Genomic DNA, 19292 nt, shown 5'->3' with positions numbered 1-19292 from the left:
ATTTATCAAAAATTAAACAGAGGGAAGAAGCTCCAAGGTTCACAGTAATCTCTTATGTAGAAACTTTGAACACAAAGTTACGAATCATCCTATCTGCCAATAACTAGCTACACACGAGTTCACAACGATTCCTCTTGATGGAAGACTACAATGCCACAGAGAACTGAGGTCACTCAACCGGGCCAACATACAGCATTAAATGGTGCTACTCACGGACACCATTCAACACGAGCATGTCTTATGAAGGGCAAAAATATACTGAGCTCATACCTGCAAACACCGACTGCCGATGGTGATAATAGGAACTCCGAGCAGCTGCTCAAAAAGTTCCTTTAACAAGTTGCAGCACATCCTCTTGCCACCAGACAACAAAATCCAACATGGCTTCTACCAAAGAAGATACGTCTCAAGTCTGAACACAGAATCATGAGGCCAATACCCCGATACCCCGCAGCAACAGCAAATGCGGGGCCCAAAGTTTCTGCGTGTTAAAGAACCCGGGGTGGAAGACTACCAACTCTTTCATACTCGTTGAATCTATCTTAATGTTCTTCACGCCCTTGCAGAAATCCAACACGAGGGACTATAAAACAGGGCTTCCCCTGACAATTCCGCATCGTTGATTCACAAGAACTCAAGACAAGGCCACCTGTTAGTATTACCTGACGAAAAAGGGCACAATCTGACTTCCAGGTGTACCAACCAACTCAAGCAATACATGAACTGCGGCAGTGTATACAAGAACGGTGACTCGAGAGGCAGACACATGCAGCGCCCCTCCGCCATCAGATTTGATCTCACAGTTACCCAAAAAGATTATTATCTGATCATCCTTCATCATACATTAGTTACAGCCACTTAAACTGCGACCGAGACAAACTCAAACTCTACTTTGTGCAACTTCCCAAAGCTACGCGCAAGTCGGCATAGCTTGTTACAAAAAGCGTGAGTTCAACATTGCTAGATCACTGCAGCTAATGGATTTGCCTGGTCATCAATCATCGAACATTTTCGATCCATGAAAATTATAATATAGATAGACACAAATTTTTTAAGAATTCTCAAGAATACTGTTGCCACTTTTCATGGGGCGCGGCCTCAAGATCAGCACCACCATTTTCATCATCCATGCTACTAGCTGCAGAATCAAAAGCCAAGCTCCAGATTCAGAGGCTGTTCTAATCACCTGCAAAAAGACAAGAGAATATAATGTAAACCAATGGCAATAGTAAATTGTTGAAGTGATCATCAAAGAAAAGTAGAACAGACTATGGCTGCTCAAACTAGCAACAAAAAATTCAAGATGGCATAATCTTAGCTTGCTGAAGAACTTGGAAAACAGGGGATATCTTTTCGCCATGAAAATGGCAAAGCTGCTTGGGCCCTAGAAGATCCTCCAGTGGGACTTTGAAAAAATATTAAAGAATGAGAACAAGAAAAAACCCGATGGAGGATCTTCTAGAACCCAATACTTTGATTGAAATGGCACAATCAGCAAGTCATTCAAAGGCGAAGTGAAATATGCTGTAAAGCTTTAACAGCAAAAGGTGGACGTCCATGATACCCCTCAAATGAAATACTCCATCATCGCCCTTAGCAACTTCAAGTCTTCAGTGCCCCGAAGAAGAAGCAGCCAGTGGTAGAAACGGGTGAAAAGAGAAACCATTTACTGTCTCTGCACTATCACGGAAGACAAGGAAATATTCATCATCAGGCAAATTAAAAACAACAAAACACAATGCCCATAAGGGGACCGGAAACCCTTGAATTACAAAGTATCAGACCTGATGCAGCCTGAAAGCCTGAAATCCACTGGCCAGTTTGAAGATCATATATATGAACAAGACCATCCTGAGGGCAAAGACTGTTAGAAAGAGTAGACAATTGATGAAATAGTTCACTGTAAATATAAAACCAGCATGATACCTTACCGCCTGTACCAAGATGTCGACCTAGAGGCCCAACATCAAAGTATATCTCCTGGTTGGTGTCTTCACATGATCAATACAACCTATACAAACGATTGAGGGACAAAAAAAGTCACTTGAGAGAAAAAAACTTTGCCTTAGGAAAGGCGTATCACCAGGAAATATTCCACTTTCTCATCTAATGACCCTAAATTTCAGCAAAAATATGTTTTTTGGTTAGATGGAAAGAGGTGCTTTGCTAGCACTAGAAAACAACACTCACTTGTAGACAACATCAACAGCATTGCAAACATTCCAGCACATAATAAAAGGGTCCTACAAGAAATTTAAGAGGAGACATTGTCAGAGACAGACATGCTTACCCACGATTCCCGAATGTTAAGTCCATCCCAAAACACTACAGTCGTTTTCGCACAAATTAAGAACTTAGACTGTGTTTGATCACAGGATAAAGACAAAATTGATTCGAAAATATTTGTGCATTCTAATTGGAGAGTGACTAGATATAAGAATTAGATATGTTCTCCTATCTTATCTGGCTTCACCAATTAACCCACATCCCATATTAGCAAGCGCCGTGTTGCTTCTTAGGTCACTCTGCCTGGAAGAACAGGGCAGAATCATGCACTCTCTCTCACTCTCTCTCTCTCTCTCTTCCTGCACCCCCTCCCCTGCGCTGTCTCTCTCTTGTCCTTTCTTATTGTATTTTATATCTGGCTCTATACTATCCAATCTGATAGACTTTGCATATGCCAAAGAGGACAACTTAAATCCTATTACCCTGTATAAAAACCAAAGAACATTCAAGCAAGTCTAAGACATGAAAAAGGGATGCCTTTCCATGATAATCACTAACAGTAGCAGATAGAACAAATTTGCACATCTTAGAGGCAACAAAGAATTCAATCACTCAACGTCACAAGGTAATTGTTCCAGCTATTCTTCTGATCAATCAATCACAAAAACTCTGGAAATGTCCAGATAAAATGTTTACATCACATGCCATTGGGAGAGAGAGGGAGAGGGAGATTGGTAAAGTGTCATTAAACATATTGCCAAGAAAAGAAAAAGAGAAGGTTTAGAGCATTCTACCTTTCGCCCTCCAGTATAAGGAGTAGTTTCCATCTTTCAGAAACAAAACACCTGGAATTGCAATATGATTACCTAAAATTTCTTGACAAATAACCATCACATAAGGAAATCCAATCATCTGGCACTTACATGGATGACCCCACCTTGCTGGCCACGTAAGATGGATAAGAGTTCCACGTTATCTTCTCGGTAGATTGCAATCCTCTGGCTGTACGAACCTGTTGCCAGCAGCTGGAGAAAAAGCAATGGCAGATGTAATACCTGCACAAAAGCAAAGAGGGTGAGATACTCAATTCTTCCCTTTTATCTTGTGATCTCTATATTATCTTGAATCATTGTACAATAAACATGGAAATCCAGGGCATTTAGGAGATCTGCTAGCTCCCTTTACAAGCATAGGACATAAGCCCCATGGCAAAATAAATAGAACAAATCAGCGTTACGATCAAATGTAATCCTTTCAAGATGCAACGCTCAGTTCTTCTCAGCTTTAGTTTTTGAGATCCTCTTCTATTTAACTTGTTAAACAATTCTCAAGTAATAGCTAAACTGGGACAAACTTAATAATGCACCTGTTTGACCTTCTTTGTTTCGTTGAAGTGCTGAGTGCATCTCAAAATCTCTACCAGGGCGATGTACATCAAACACACTTATGGTTTTGTTATATTCAGCAAAGATCCTACACATGAACAGAGGATAACTGCAAATTAAATCATTTAGGATAACCGCAACCACTAAGCAACCAAACACCAACATACCCAAATTTGGGTATCAGTGCACAATCTATATCACCGAATACTGATTTCTTTCGACACTAGTAGGTAAAGTAATGTAAGGATTCTAAAAGAAAATTTCTAGAGGAATTAGAGTGGACTATTGACATGAGGGAATTTAAGAGTCTCGAATGAATGTTAACCTTACTTGCTTCCCGCAGGATTTAATGCAATTCAAAATGCAGCTGTAATTTCATCCACGGCATCATAAACCATGTATGTGCAACATAGCTGCAATGTCAAGTGTATCAGTCAATGAAATTTCCTGGTTTTTTTTCAAGGCAATTAAAAACGAAGCTGCACGTAGAAGATTGTAAGGAGAAGCGAGGGGTCATGCAGACAGCAGAGTTGCTGCAAAGCATGTCTAAGATGTGTGATAAGCTCGAGGACTACAACTTCACTGTATCCCGAAACAATATATGGCTCCCATAAAGTCTCCTCAGAGTTCTTGAAAGCTCTAATCTAAACTTAACAAATCTGACCTGTCCAGTAGTAGCATCCCAGACATGAATCGGATGATCATGAGTAGTTGACGCAAATACAAAGCTAACTGGGTCTGGAATTTGAAAAATTCCAAATTCAATTCTAGCTGTGGCTAATTACCAGAAGAGAAATAACTATAGCTGAAAATATAACCATGGTACTGAAAAGAAGAGTAAAATTTATCGAGACAACCTGGTACCAACAGAAATCATAAACCAATTCCCCTTCTGTCACAACAAGATTTGCTGTAAAGGTATCTGCAACCAAAGAGAACTACATGAGACATAGACTACCGATTATTTGGATTTGCGAATATTCTGTTGTAGATATTACTTGCAAATAGCCTCAGCAGTCCTAATGCAAGCATCTTTTCAAGCTACTTATACACACAGAAACATGACCAAAAAATTTCTCGAGACCCCGTACCTGGATCAACATCAGACGAACTTGCATTTGCACTGTTGTCACTCCCGTAGTCTGGTCTGATCATGACACAGAGCGATTATAGTACCACCAACATCGCCACATCTCATGAAAGAATAAAACGTAAGAGGAACAGAAAAATCAGGAAGCACCACCATTGTCCCCAAGCAAACTTACAATGTGAACGCACCAACTGTATTGTCCTTTGAACTACTGAGAAAGCAAGTTCCATCAGGCAACCTAACGAAAGCCCAGAAGCCACGCCACTACTCAGAAAAAGAACAACCAAACCAAACACCCATCAAGGGAAAACAAAAAATTACGCACCATTTGACGCCTTTAAGAAAGTTTTTCGGCCTCTGGTCAGTTCTTAACGGTTTGTGGAAACGATAAGCTCTTTGAAAAGGAACATCGAACCGAATCGCAGACCATGAGTGGCCGCTGCGGGTTCCCGTGAGAGATGAGAGTGTTTGACGTGCTTCGAGCACGAGCTGTGAGACTTTTCTTGAGTTGTCACCCGACGAGTTTTGGCTCCGTCGACCCTCTTTTGAGTTCTGCAAAGGGATGGAGGGAAGCCCGTCACCTTTGTCTTGCGAAATGAAATAGCACGGGAATATGTAGTAATTTCATGAATATAAACTAAACTCGGAATTAGTCCTGAAAAATGTCTTATTTGATAAGAGGATAATCTAAGAATTGCTTGATTGAATTTCTTTTCATGTTATGTTAAAGTTTTTAAATAATAGCCACCTCGATGATTGTGGAACAAAAATTCATAGCTACGGGCCACGAACTATATTAACAGTTTTTTAAATGAATTATAATTATCAATTATGATAAAATTGCTTTAACTAATTATGATAGTTATTATCTTGATTATTTAAGTTTGAAAATTGAGTTATCTTATAACTTGAATTTCATTTAATTCAATAGTTTAATATTTAAGAACTTAATTCTAGTATGGTTGACTATATACTGAGCATTGCACTTTATTTAATATAAATCACATATGTCTGAAGCATGGACAAATTATTGACTAAAGGATCAGCACAGAAAATAGGAAAAGTGCCAAAAAAGTCCTAAACCTTTTGGCTTTGTGCCGATTTAGTCCTAAACCCTTTTTTGATGCCGATTTAGTACTAAACTTTTTACGTTGTGTCAATTAAGTCCTTTCCGGCAAATTTTGACCGGATTTTGCTAATTGGATGCCGGCCGGATAACGTGGCTTGATCGGCGCCGACGTGTATAATTTTTAATAGTATTTTAATTTTTTGAATTTTTTTTTCTCTTTTTTTTTTTATTCTTTTCTTTATTCTTTTTATTTTTTAAAAATGACTTACTAATTCTGCTTATGATTTTGCTTTATAATATGAAACTAAAAAAATGAAAAAAATAATATATGATTCGACATTACTTTATTTGAAATTTTCATATGTTTCTAGTATATCACACTAAATAATAATTCAAATCATGAGTGCTGCAAAATTTACAAAACATCAAAAATTGAAAGTAGAAAAATATATAAAAGTTCTTTTGGTTAGAAAAAAAATGTATATATAAAAGTTGAAGCAGTTGAAATCTGCTTTTTCAACACGTGATAAGCTAGTCATGGGCCATAAGGAAGGGGATATGATAAACTGCTTTAATGCCGATAGGTCATATTAAATTTCATATTCCTCTGTGTAAATTAAAATAGGTCTCAAAAACATATTTCCTGCATAAAGATAATTAGTTTACCTTAAAAGATTAGCCGAGCTCAAAATCTTATGTACAAAACCTTTTATCAGATAATTACAAGACAAGTCCTAAAATTTGTTACGATAATTTGCTTGGGTCTTCAAAACTTACATTTCATGCATGTAAGTCCTTAAACATGCAAGTTTGATGCACTTGAATTTTTTCATTAGCTCTATTAATTTAGTGGACGAAAAATGTCATGTGACTTTTTTCATTATGTCAGTATCTCGTGACTGTCAATAATAATAAAAAATGACATGTTAACGTCCAATAAAATATGATGGAGCTACAAAAAGACTAACGATTTCACCATTTATTTTGGTTCTCCAAAAGATGAACCAATCAAACCTTACAATACAGTTTACTTACGATTGCAAACTTTTTTGTTGGGAAAAAATCCACTAGAACCAAAACATTAATACTAACATCTTTCCTCGAGTGGTTCATAGTTACAACTCGAATAAAAAAACTTGAAAAAAGAGCAAATTAGATAAATGTTTAAAACCTAATATGTCACACTTCATGTAACTTCACTGTCAAAAGTGCATGAATACAAAACGAGCAGTGCAGTGGCCAAGGCAATGTACCCTTGCCATGAGACCAACGAGAAACCCAAACTTTCATATGCTTCTATGCGAACAGCAATTTGAAAGGATAATCGAACATAACCTCCTCATTTTTGGAAGCTCTTCGACAGCTGAGCACAATTTTTCTCACACCAAGTAGTTTCGACAAATTAGCAGCTTCAAGGTGTTTTTGTCCACGTTCTGTGGGAAATCTAGCCTTGATAATGAACTTCTCCAACACAAGTGCATTCCCAAGAAGAAGCTCAATCAGGGCAAGCAAATTTTTCGATTCAAATATATTAGCTCATAGCCAATGATCTCAACTCTCTTGAGATGTTTCGCCAAACATTCATAGTTCCCCTTCCGTGAACATAGAAAATCTTCTTCATCACAGTTAAAAACATTCTTCATATTCTTCATCAAGCTCAAACTGCATGTAGATATCCCATTTAAGAAGCTTATTTCACATTAGATGTGGATCCACGGGAAAAAAATAAATTCATTGGCTCACTAAAATTTCAAACAAACAACTTTCATGTGTCCATTGCAGATGCTAGTTAGTTTTACTTTATAATGAGTTTTAATCAGTTTAAGCTCTTAAACTTGTCTTCACATATAAAACCTGCTCTCTTTCTAAGTGCTCATCACTAAACTCTTAGTTCAAGATTCTAACGCTACATGGCAGCAAAAGAACCTCCAATGCATCATTGCAGTTACTTTAAGACATGAACTAAAACAACTTAATAATGCCTTGCACAAATGTTCAATAGACCGACATAGAATTTCAATTGCTGGAACAAATAAGAGTTCAAGATTGATCGCGTTTATGTGCTCCCAAAGTATTAACTCATTGTTTGGACATTCGTGCAAAGAGGAAGTCAAACCAAAGAAGCGAACTGAAAAAATCATAGCGAAGGAACAAACCTTCAATAGAGGGGGAGGGCAGGTCTATGAATTATCTTTTCAAGCACGGTGCACTTTGTAGCATGTATGCTATCCCGGGAAAGTCCCATTGACTAACTAGTCCATGTAGTCTCGTATTGACAATGGAGATCCCTTTCATCTCCAAATGGGACAAAATCTAAGCACATTGAACAAGTAACAAAGAAAATTAAAGTAATATTTCTTTTCTTGTCTAACATGAATTAAGAATAATAAAATTACATCCCATCCAACTACAATATCCTTTAATGCTACCTTGCAGCTGGGAAAAGACTGATAAGGATACTACAAGTAGAAATGAACAAGTGAATCTCTTTATAAGAGGAGACTATTTACATATGCTTCTCATGGAAAACTTGTAATCTTTGAAGGATCTTAAAATTCTAGTAGTTACTTACATGAGACGGCGAACCTTGACATTGACCTAAGTTTCCAAGTGAATTTGTCCATTGTCATTGTAAAATATTTTGAGAATACTCTAAAAGATGTATCATGGAAGAGCAGCCCAAAGTGATAAGAGAGCATGACCTGGTTCTGTCAACCTAAGATGACTAGGTCCATTGTTCTTCATCATATTTCCAGATAATTATATTTTCTCTAGAAACTGACATAATAAACCGAAAAATGAACCTTTTTCCATATAATCTCTCTATGCACATTTTCTTGTGAAAATCAAGCATCTAAGAATGTTGCATTGATCCTAGATCTAGTGGGCATTCATTCTCCCAAAAATTGACTCATCCAAGATCCATTTATTGAAAATTTAACAGAGGGAAGGAGCTCCAAGTTTCAAAGTTATATATCATCCTATCTGCCAAATTAATAAATACGTGCACTCTCCAAGATTCCCCTTCATGAAAGCCTAGAATGCCGCAAAAAGCGGAGGTCACTCAGCTGGGGCAACAAACGCCACGAAACAATGCTAATCACAGGCATGCACTAATGAGATCCCTAGGGCTCGAAGGAGGAGGAGGAGGTGGATTTCTTTCGGTGCCGCTTGGATGGTCGCCTGAGGAGGATTTGCGGTGGACGACACCATGGATGGAGGTCTCCGCCATGAAATTGCAATTCTAGGGTTTACTTGCAGTTTTACACGCCGAGAGTTTTCGAATGGTTTTACTTTCTGTGGTTTTCTAGAAGGTGAAGAATAACGAAGTCATTTGGCCCTTCTACTTACATGATTCGTGAAACATAAAGATGCAAAAGTGAATATTTGGCCCTTCTAATTAATATAGGCACAAAAAAAGTTACTAACATGATTGGTCAAACAATAAAGATGCAAAAGTGAATATTTGAGAGAAAAGTTACGAAGTCATTTTTTTTACCAAAAAAAAAACTTAGCAAGAAAGGCATATTTTGCTGTAAATATTCTTCTTGAGAATTTAAACTGTCTTATTGCAGGAAAAAAGACAAAATTGATACGAAACTATTTGTGCACTCTCTTTGGGCATATCCTATTACCCCGCATAAAAACCAAAGAACATTTAAGCAAGTCATGAGAAAAAGGATGTCTTTCAGTGACGATCATCATTTGCAGCAGATGTAATTATTGTTGATTATTCGAAAGCAAAAACTCCACAAATGCCCAAATAAAATGTTCCCGTCACAAGCCGTTGCATATGAGAGAGAGAGAGAGAGAATGGCAGTCATTCTATACATTTCCACGGAAAGGAAAAGAGAAGGTTTAGAGAATTCTACGTTTGGTCCTCCAGTATACAAGTAGTTTCATCTTTTGGAAATAATACTGGGAATTGGAAGCTTATCACCTATAATTCCTTGAGAAAAACCATCGCACGAGGGCAATCCAATCACCTAGCATTTACATGTAAAATATTGCGAGAATATTCTATAAGATGATTATGGAACAACAACCTAATATGACGAGAGGTCGCCGCACTTGCCACTCAGCCCTCCCTGCCTCCGACCATACTTTATAGTCGCGTCACCTCCAACTAAGGCTGGCAATTTTTGACGTAATGCATTTACATGGCACCAAGGCAAGCGTGCGGTTGGCTTAATCAATACTATGTCATGAAGGCAATCATGTTTAAACACGTGAAGTAAACATGCGGTCACGAATTGAACCTTTCAAAGCTTTTATCACTTTCGTAGACCTGTTTAATTGTCACGTGACACATCACATTTTTGTGCATGTACGTGGAATTAATATCTTCAATTTGTTAATCATAGTAAGGCATTTAATAAGCTTGTCATATTTGGGCTTTTAATGATATGTCACTAAAGATAAACATGTCATGTTGAGGTCGGACTAAATTTGATAAGACGTAGGAAGAAGAAGAAGAAGATGAGGAGAAAAGGCAGGAAAAGAAAAAAGCAAATGATAAATTTCATACTTTTTCATTCTCCTAGCTCGCACATTAATCACCTTTACATAGGGTACCTTCTCTCTCCATGACAATTAAAAAGTGGCGATAAAATTGTTCCATTAAAGGAACCAAATATCCAAATTAACACTAATACAATATATGGTTAACGCTACTAGTATATCTAGGCCAAGGCGAGGCTGGTCTCGCCGATGGCCAGGTAAGCTCACCCAACCATCGGCGAGGCTGAGCCTTGCCCAAGATCTAGTGAGCTGAGCATCATCCTATATATGCCGAATTAATTATGCATGCACCATCAATGATCAGCCACAGCCGAAGATCCTCCACGCAGCGCCCCAGTGCGAAGTGGAGCTAGAGATCGAGCTTGGGGTGGTAGTGGTGGTGGTACTTGAAGTTGGTGACGTGCAACTTCTTCATCGTGGGCGAGGTGCACTGGCTCAGGACGCTGCCGACAAGGGACGGGAAGTCAAGGGAGTGGGCGTGTGGCACCTTGAAACACCTAAGGTCGCCACAGGTACCTATCGCTCCACCTAATGAACACTAGTTACATCTCTTTGTAGAAGCATCGTAGTTCATAGGCTTTTTTTTTTTTTTTTTTTTTTGAAAACGGTCCCAGCGCAACTTATTAGCGGAAGCATAATTGAGTCTCACTATCTCTCCCTCCAATAACCATAATGCAATGCACACCACTAAGTACCATAAGATAAGATAAAGCCGAGACACTTTTATTTATATATTTTCATGATGGATTTTCTCGGGTCGGTACAACAAAAAGAAAGCCAAGACTTTTAACTACGCTTGGCGACATCCCAAAAGGATATCTCAACCCCTATAACGATCATGTGTCATCCTCCATCTATCAGTGTCGGCTACCCCCAAAAAGAAACATCAGCTCTCGACTCCTCACGCGGCCATCACACCCATCCCAGCGCATCGGGCAATGGTGGCGGCAACATCCCCCGAATCATTCCATCTTGACGGACGTGAACCGACAAAAACTCTTGTATGACCAGGCCCCCAACCAGGCCCACATCGTACATGACCAGCACGCGAACTCGCACATACGTCAACCCAGGGATGGTAATGCAATCTATCTCCAAACACTCTACCTCCACGTTAGATGGGAGGCCATAGAAGGTACCCCACGTGACAGTAGGGAGCGGCATCTTTCTAATCTGAAATGTTGGTCCCCAAAGGGTGAGTACAGCCACTCAGCAGGTAAAAGATCCAATAAACCACTCAATGAATCACACAATACAATCACACATCATAGCATAGTACATGTCATCCATGCATTCAAGCATAACTTACCTTGCAGCCATGCATATGCCATCATGTCATATGTACATATATCCTCATGTACTCATCACCATCATATCATACATATATCATACCATAGGTTCACATGCAACCATGCACTCATCATCATCATGTCATATATATATCATGCCATAAGTGCACATAAAACCATGCACTCATCATCATCATATCATACAGTCATACATACATATCACCACACCATGCATGATTCAATTTCCACTTTTATCTTCCAATTTGATCACCACATTTTTCTTTCCCGGGATCAGTAATTGCATCCCACATTTTATCACTCGCACCCCAACCTGGCATTGCGAGAAAACCTCCGGCACACACCACCGGGCATCTGGCACCCCCACATTCCGGGCATCTCGTATCTCATATGGTATCACGAGGCATCCCCCGGGCACAAACCTCCGAGGCTTCCAGCACCCAACCATTCCAGGCATCTCGAAACTCCCGAGGACATCCGGGCATGTATCACAATACAACCGGGCATCCAGCACCCCCCATCCCGGGCATCCTAACACTTCCAGGGCATTATCGGCCCACCTCCAACAGTTTCCTCATTCATCATAATTCATATTCACCAATTTATGTCTCACAATCAACATGGCACATGATGTAATGGCAACAAAGTCAAATTCAGCATTTGATACTATATGTAATGCCAAATATCATCACATGCTCAGCAAGATTCAATCACCTCAATCAATATAATTAATAGGGCTCATCCAAAACAGAATAATCATAAATTTCAGCATTTGAAATTCACACAATCCAGCTTGCACAGTTTTAGAAAATATTTCCATTAAATACCCAAATGGCCTTTAAAAATTATGAAATTCGAACATGTGATAGTCAAAACATAATGGCAGATATTTCATAAAGGACACTGCACCAAAAGACCCTCATACAATCTGATATAGATCACGCACCACAGCATTTCTATTCTATCAATACAGCTTGCACAGTTTTTAAAACATTTTTGGTTAAATAGGCAAATGAACTTCAAAAATTATGAAATTTTAATATGTTACAGGGAAGACATACAGAAAGATACTTTGTGAAGAACACTTTGCCGAAAGAGCTTCATAAAAAATGATATGACCCATGCATTGAAACTGGCTAAACCCAAACGCGTCAGATTACACGGCTTTTGAAATATTTACGAATTAATACCCAAAAGACCTTCAAAATTCATGAAATTCGACTATGTCATAGTAAAGATCCTAAGGTAGGTTTTTCATAAAGAATTCATAGCCAAATTCATTCTAGATGATTTAATACAGACGGTTAAAGCTTCTATTTCAATACCGAAGTTTCCAGATTCAACACCCTCCGAAAAACCACGATTTCACCTACTTATCTTCCATATTTTCCTCGGGATTTTTTATATGTTTTGCCTCAAGAGGTCTACTACAACTTTCATTAAGGGATCAAGGTGATATTTTCAAAGGAAAGTCACTTTATAGTCCACAAAGTCACTGGAGTTCAGTACAACATTTCCAGATCTAACGTCTTCAAAAGAAAAATCGTTTCACTAGGCTATACTTGTTCGTTTTACCTCAAATTTGAGTATGTTAGTCTTCAAGATATTCTATACAACTTTGGTGAAGGGGTCGAAGTGAAATTCTCAGTAAAAAGTTACATGCAACACACAAAATCACCAAGAGGTCAACAAAACAGCTTCAGATCTAACATTTTCGTAGAGGGAGGGTTTCACCCCTCAAAAATCTTCCATTTTATCTCAAATTTTAGTATATTATACTTTAAGATGTTATCTACAACTTTCATGAAGAAGTCAAAGCTAAAATCCGACTCAAACATAGCATGCAAGCCACTACAACATTCTGGGTCAGGCTGTTTACTCGAGAACAGTTTACTACTTCAAAACAACACTCTTAAAACTTCGGTTTTTCACACCCTAGACATCTGAAATTCATCACCATTCAATAACACATTCTAGGCACAACATGCAAGAGCAGATCAAAGGATCTAACTTGCCTCCAAATCGAGCTACGGCAAGCACAACGGCGGCGAACGACGGACGCACGGGCGGCTACGAGCGATAGACGCATGGGCGGACTTCCTTCTTCCTCGTGCGGCCTTCTCCTCCTCTCTCTCGGTTTCTCTCGGTAACTCTCTCTCTCTCTCTCTCTCTCTCTGGACGAACCCCTCTCTCTCTCCCCCTCATTCTCGCTTAAACCGGCACCATCATCCCCTAATTTCTCCCCCTCCCATCATTAGCCATCATTACTAATTGCATAGCAAACACTTGGCAGCTAGGAGGGAACACATGGCCTTCTTCATGTAAGATGGGCCTCCATCTTTGGCTAGGCTTGGGCCAGCGATGGGCCGACAGCAGCTCCTCCTTCTTGGGGCTTCGTGGGCCGGCCAGCTTGGCCCATCTTAGGCCCACACTCTTGGACCTAAAACCCAAGCTTAATTAAATCCAATTTTAACCCCTTTTTAAAACTAATTAAATCCCTATTGAATCAAAATACTATAGTATAAAAATTAAATAACTATACACTTGAAATCACAAATCTATAAATTCTAATTCATAATACATATGGCCAAAGATAGGTCATCCTTTCCCAAAATCTATCCACTAAAAACTCGGCCATAGTCCTTAATACAAGACATGAATTAGAGCGCCTCTAAGGATTAACAAGGAATTCTAGGATGCCACAGGGCGTCGCGATTGCAAGGCCGGAATCCATCGAATACGAGGTGGTTGGTGGAGTTTTAGGTGGACTGCCAGAGCCTGGAGAGGACACTAGTCCTGACGGCGTCTTCGATGGGCAGAAAGGAGAAGAGGAGAAGATGTTGTGGATCGCGTCATCTGGCAACAAAGGAAGAGGAGGCCGGTTTCTCTTGGCGCAATTCAGATGGTCGCCGGAGGAGGATTTGCGGTGGGCGGTGCCGTGGACGTAGGGCCCCGCCATGGATTGAAATTCTAGGGTTTCTGCCGACGTTGCCCCAGGTTTCCATGGATTTTTCCAATTTCTTTTTCCTTTACTTTCTATGCAAGCAATCAATTAGGTATCGACTCGATTTGGAATCTATCTTTTTTCCTATTTGATCTGATTTCCTATTTTTTTATTAAAAGAAATATTTTTATTCAAAACAAAACCAATCCTAAAAAGTCACAATCCTAAAAAGTCACAGTTTGGAATCTATCTTTTTTCCTATTAGATTTGATTTCCTATTTTTTTATCAAAAGAAATATTTTTATTCAAAACAAAACCAATCCTAAAAAGTCACAATTCTTTATGGAACTTTTTTCTCTTCTAGGTTCTTTATCAAGCATTTTGATTTGTGAAATGAAATAGCAGGGGAATAAATAACAATCTCATGAAAATAAACTAAATTAGAATAAGCACGGAAAAGATTTTTTTATTCAATTAATAGGATAATCTAAAAATAACATCCACAAGCTTGAAACTCTTTTTAATCAGTTTTAATTACATAATAATTAAATCTTAATATCATATTATCATTTCTTTCATTATAACTTTGATATGTAACTTACAGTTTACTCACACCTAATGATAATCATAAACAGTAATTAATAGAACTATATAATTATTTCTGGTGATTATAAGTTAGTCAAGCTAAAAAAAAAAATAATGTGCAACCATACAAATCATGAATTGTTAATAGTCTGTGCAATAAATTTATTATTGATCAAGTATAATTAAAATCACATTAATTAATTATCGTAATTAACATCTAGATTATTTAAGTTTAATAATTGATTTATCTTATAATATAACTTTCATTTAATTGGGTAATTTAATATTTGATAACTTAATCCAAGTATGGTTGCTTATGTACCTAGCATGCACTTCATTAAATTATGGAAAAACTAATCATAATATTGGCATGAAACTAAATTAAAGGCTTCAAGGGTTACATAAGGACTAGTAGGGGATGTTAGGTTCTTACCCTTGAATCTACCCATTGACATGCGTGCTTGCTTTGACCCAAATTTTACTAAAGTGAAAGCAAGTTATGTTTCAAATTGAGCCGAAACTGATTGGTAAAATCTTAATTTCTTTTTATGCACTCTTCATTGCTGATCACGAACCTACAAGTTCACCAAAGATGGCATTGCTCGAACAAAAAGTCAGTATTCTCATTAAAAAAAAAAAAAGATCCTCATAGACACATAATTATTGATAATTAATAATTAAAATCCAGCTACTTTGGATTTAAAAATCTAAGCCATTTCAAATCTAATGACATATAATAAAAACTGAAAAAAGTAGCATGTCCTATCGTTGGATTTCCCAGTTTATTTTGGTTTTCAAAAAGTTAAACTAAATCGAATCGTGAAATGTGGTCTAGTTCCATCCGCAAACCTTTTTGTTGGGAAAAAATCACCTCAAACCCAATTAGACCACAAAAAAAAAGGTTATGTTAAAATTTGAGTTTTAATTTCATTTAGACAGACAAGTACTTGAAGTTTGTGTTATTTGAATCAAACACGAGTGAAGGAGCTCATAAGTTTTTGAATAGTGCAAGTAGTCGCTTCACTTGGAAACAAGGGGTCGTGCTGAAACTAAAATCAAACTCTAATGCTGTCTATGCAGTAACAAGTAGATACGCGAAGATTTCAAAATGCAGATCATTATAGTCAAGATTTGCTTAATCTTTCAAAGTTGCAGAAATATGATACCTCTAAGTTTTCTATTTTGCCTGTAGAAGAAGAGAAGGCTGAGCAATATCGTAACCAAAACAACCTTTCATATGTCGATAATTCAAGACACTACCATTAACCTCTTTCCTTAAGAGGTTCATATTTACAACTAAACTAATATTGTCATAGCTCATGTAATTTTACTGTCAAAAGAGTGTGAACAAGAATGAGCAATGTAGTGCCTAGAGCAACGTAGCATTGACATGTGATTAACAAGAATCCACCAAGGACGCCAATTAGAAAGGATAATCGAAGATAACTTCAGCATTTTTGGAAGCTCTTTGATAGCTGAGCACATTTCGGCTGACACCAAATAGTTTCGAAAGAACAGCAGCTTGATGATTTTTCTGTCCCTTTCGTGAGTGCAAATCAGCCTTGATAATCATCTTCTCCAGCACAAGTGTATCCCCAAGAAGAAACTTAATAAGGGCGTGCAGATGTTTCGATCCAAAACTATTAGCTTTGAAACCGATGATCTCAATGCTCTTGAGATGTTTCTCCAAACATTGAAAATTCCCCTTCCGTGAAAATAAAAAATCTTCTTCATCATAGTTAAAATGGTCTTTCCATTCTTTGTCAAGCATATACTGCACAAAGATACCCCATTTTAGAAACTTACTGCCTCACTGAAATTTCAAAACAAAAAAAACTTTCATTTGTCCACCACAAAAGCTAGTTAGTTTTACTTTATTTTGAGTGTTAATGAATTTGAACTCTTAAACGCGCCCACACAATAAAATATCTCTCTTTCTAGATGCTCATCATTCAAGTATAAGTTCAAGATCCCAACGCTGCATGGCAGCAAAATAACCTCCAGTATAATGCTACATTTATTTTAGGACATGAACTAAAACAGCTTAAAGTGGCCATGCACAAATGTTGAGTAGACTGACCAAGTTACAAACAAATTTCAATTACGGTAACAGGTAAGAGTTTGAGATTGATAATCTTTATGTACTTCTAAAGTTTTAATTCACTATTCAAACATTCATTGAAAATGGAAGCCAACACAAGAAGCGAACTGAAGATAGTATAGCAAAGGAACAAACCTTGAATACATGTAAGCCATTTAGGTGTATGGTTAATTTTTCCAGGAACTCTGAACTTCCCAGCATGTATGCTATCCCGGGAAGGTCCCTTTGAGTAATTGGTGTGTGTAGTGTTAGATTCTGACATTTTGACAATGGAGATGGCACTCCTTTCATCTCGAAAAAGGACAGAACCTAAGCACATTGAGCAAGCAACAAAGAAAATTTCATTAATATTTTTTCCTGTCTAAAATTAATAAAGAATAACCAAACTACATTCCATCCAAATATGTTATCCATTGACCTTGTCTCCCAATCAAGAAAAAACCAATAAGGATACTACAGGCAGAAATGAAAAAGATAATTTGTTTAAGACTATTTACATATGCTTCTTGTATAAACTTGTGATCTTTGAAGGATTTGAAAATTCTAGTAGTTGGTCACATGAGAAAACAACCTTATTATTTCCAAGTGACTCTATCCATCTATCCATTGCCATTATATGAGATGATTATGGAACAACAGCCTATAGTGATGAGATAGTATGACCGGTCCTTTGAACCTATGGTGACTAGGTCCCTTATTCCTATAATCTCTTAATGTATTTTTCTTGTGAAAATCATGCGTCTAAGATCGTTGCATTGATATCCTATCTAGTGAACATTCATTGTCCAAAATTTGAGTCATCCTAGATCCATTTATTGGAAATTAATAGGAGGGAACGAGCTCCCAGGTCAACAATAGACATCATCCTATATTTGTCTATGATTCCCGTGATGAAATACTAGAATGCCACAAAAAGCCGAGGTTACTTGGCCCGGGCAACAAACATTGCCAAACACTACAGACACCATTCAACCCAACCCGAGCATGTGGTAAAATCATTGAACTTGTACCTTCAAACACCAGCCACCAATGGTGATAATAGGAACTCTGTGCACCTTCTCAAAAAGTTCTTTCATGACGTCATAACACATGCTCTTATCACCCGGCGAAAAAGTTCGAATGGAAAAAACTAAGTCAGCTTTAACCAAAGAAGATACATCATCAAGTGTGAATATACGGCGCTTCCACATCCCTGATACACGCAATGACAGCAAATGCGGGGCCCAAATTTTCTCCAGCAGAAAGTTATCGGCACCAATGAGTAGCAAGTCTTTCACACTTGTTGAATCTATTATAACGTTCTTTATGCGCCAACACTGCCGCAGCTCGAGGGACTCTAAAACAGGACTTCCCCTCAAGATTCGCCGGAGGAAATCATCACTCAACTCCGCATATTCCATAGACAAGACCTTAAGACAAGGCCAGCTGACAGTCAGGTCCCACGAGAAACGGCACAAACTGACTTCGAGGCGCACCAACCAGCTCCAGCAATACAAGGACGGTGGCAGAATATACATAGACCACCTCTCGGTGATGAGAAACAGGCAAAGATCCTCCACCCGGCGCCCCGCTGCAAAGTGGAGCCAGCGGTCAACCTTGGGGCGGTCGGTCTCATCGTACTGTAAGTCGGTGACGTGGAATTTCTTCACCGTGGGTGAGGTGCACTGCCTCAGGACGCTGTCGACGAGGGATGGGAAGTCGAAGTAGAAGGCGTCGTGATTGCGAGGCCGGACTTCATTGAATGCGAGGTGGGTGGTGGACGTCCAAGTGCAACGCCAGCGCTTGGAGAGGACGCTGGTCTTGATGACGTCTTTGAGGGGCAGAAACGAGAAGATGTGGTGGATCACGGCGTCCGGCAAGGCGCTGATGAGATCCCCAGGGCTCAAAGGAGGAGAAGGTCGGTTTCCTTTGGCGCGATTTAGACGGTCGCCGGAGGATTCCCGATGGACGGAGTGCGTCGCCATGGATTTGAAATTCTAGGGTTTCTGCCGATGTTCCCTTGAGGTTTCCAAGGATTTTTCATTTTCTTTTTTTTCTACACGAGCAATCAATTAGTTATGGATA

At 38.6% G+C, this 19292-nt stretch overlaps 1 protein-coding gene and 1 pseudogene across 1 annotated transcript; both read right to left on the bottom strand.

The window, feature by feature from the left end:
- Positions 1 to 1051: 1051 nt before the first annotated feature.
- LOC104431755 lies at positions 1052 to 11329 on the bottom strand (annotated as a pseudogene).
- A 5221-nt stretch (positions 11330 to 16550) lies between these two features.
- On the bottom strand, positions 16551 to 19192 carry LOC104438661 (F-box protein At5g03100-like). Its single transcript, XM_010051849.2, has 3 exons — positions 18239 to 19192; positions 17364 to 17537; positions 16551 to 16901 (listed from the first exon to the last, which is right to left on the bottom strand). The coding sequence occupies exons 1-3, from the start codon at positions 19190 to 19192 to the stop codon at positions 16551 to 16553; spliced, it is 1479 nt and encodes a 492-aa protein (XP_010050151.2).
- Between the last annotated feature and the right edge of the window lie 100 nt (positions 19193 to 19292).

Source organism: Eucalyptus grandis, chromosome 3, assembly GCF_016545825.1.
Source record: "Eucalyptus grandis isolate ANBG69807.140 chromosome 3, ASM1654582v1, whole genome shotgun sequence".
NCBI classification, from domain to species: Eukaryota; Viridiplantae; Streptophyta; class Magnoliopsida; order Myrtales; family Myrtaceae; genus Eucalyptus; species Eucalyptus grandis.
The sequence above is the reverse complement of the archived record's forward strand: the minus strand, read 5'-3'. Positions and strand labels throughout refer to the sequence as shown.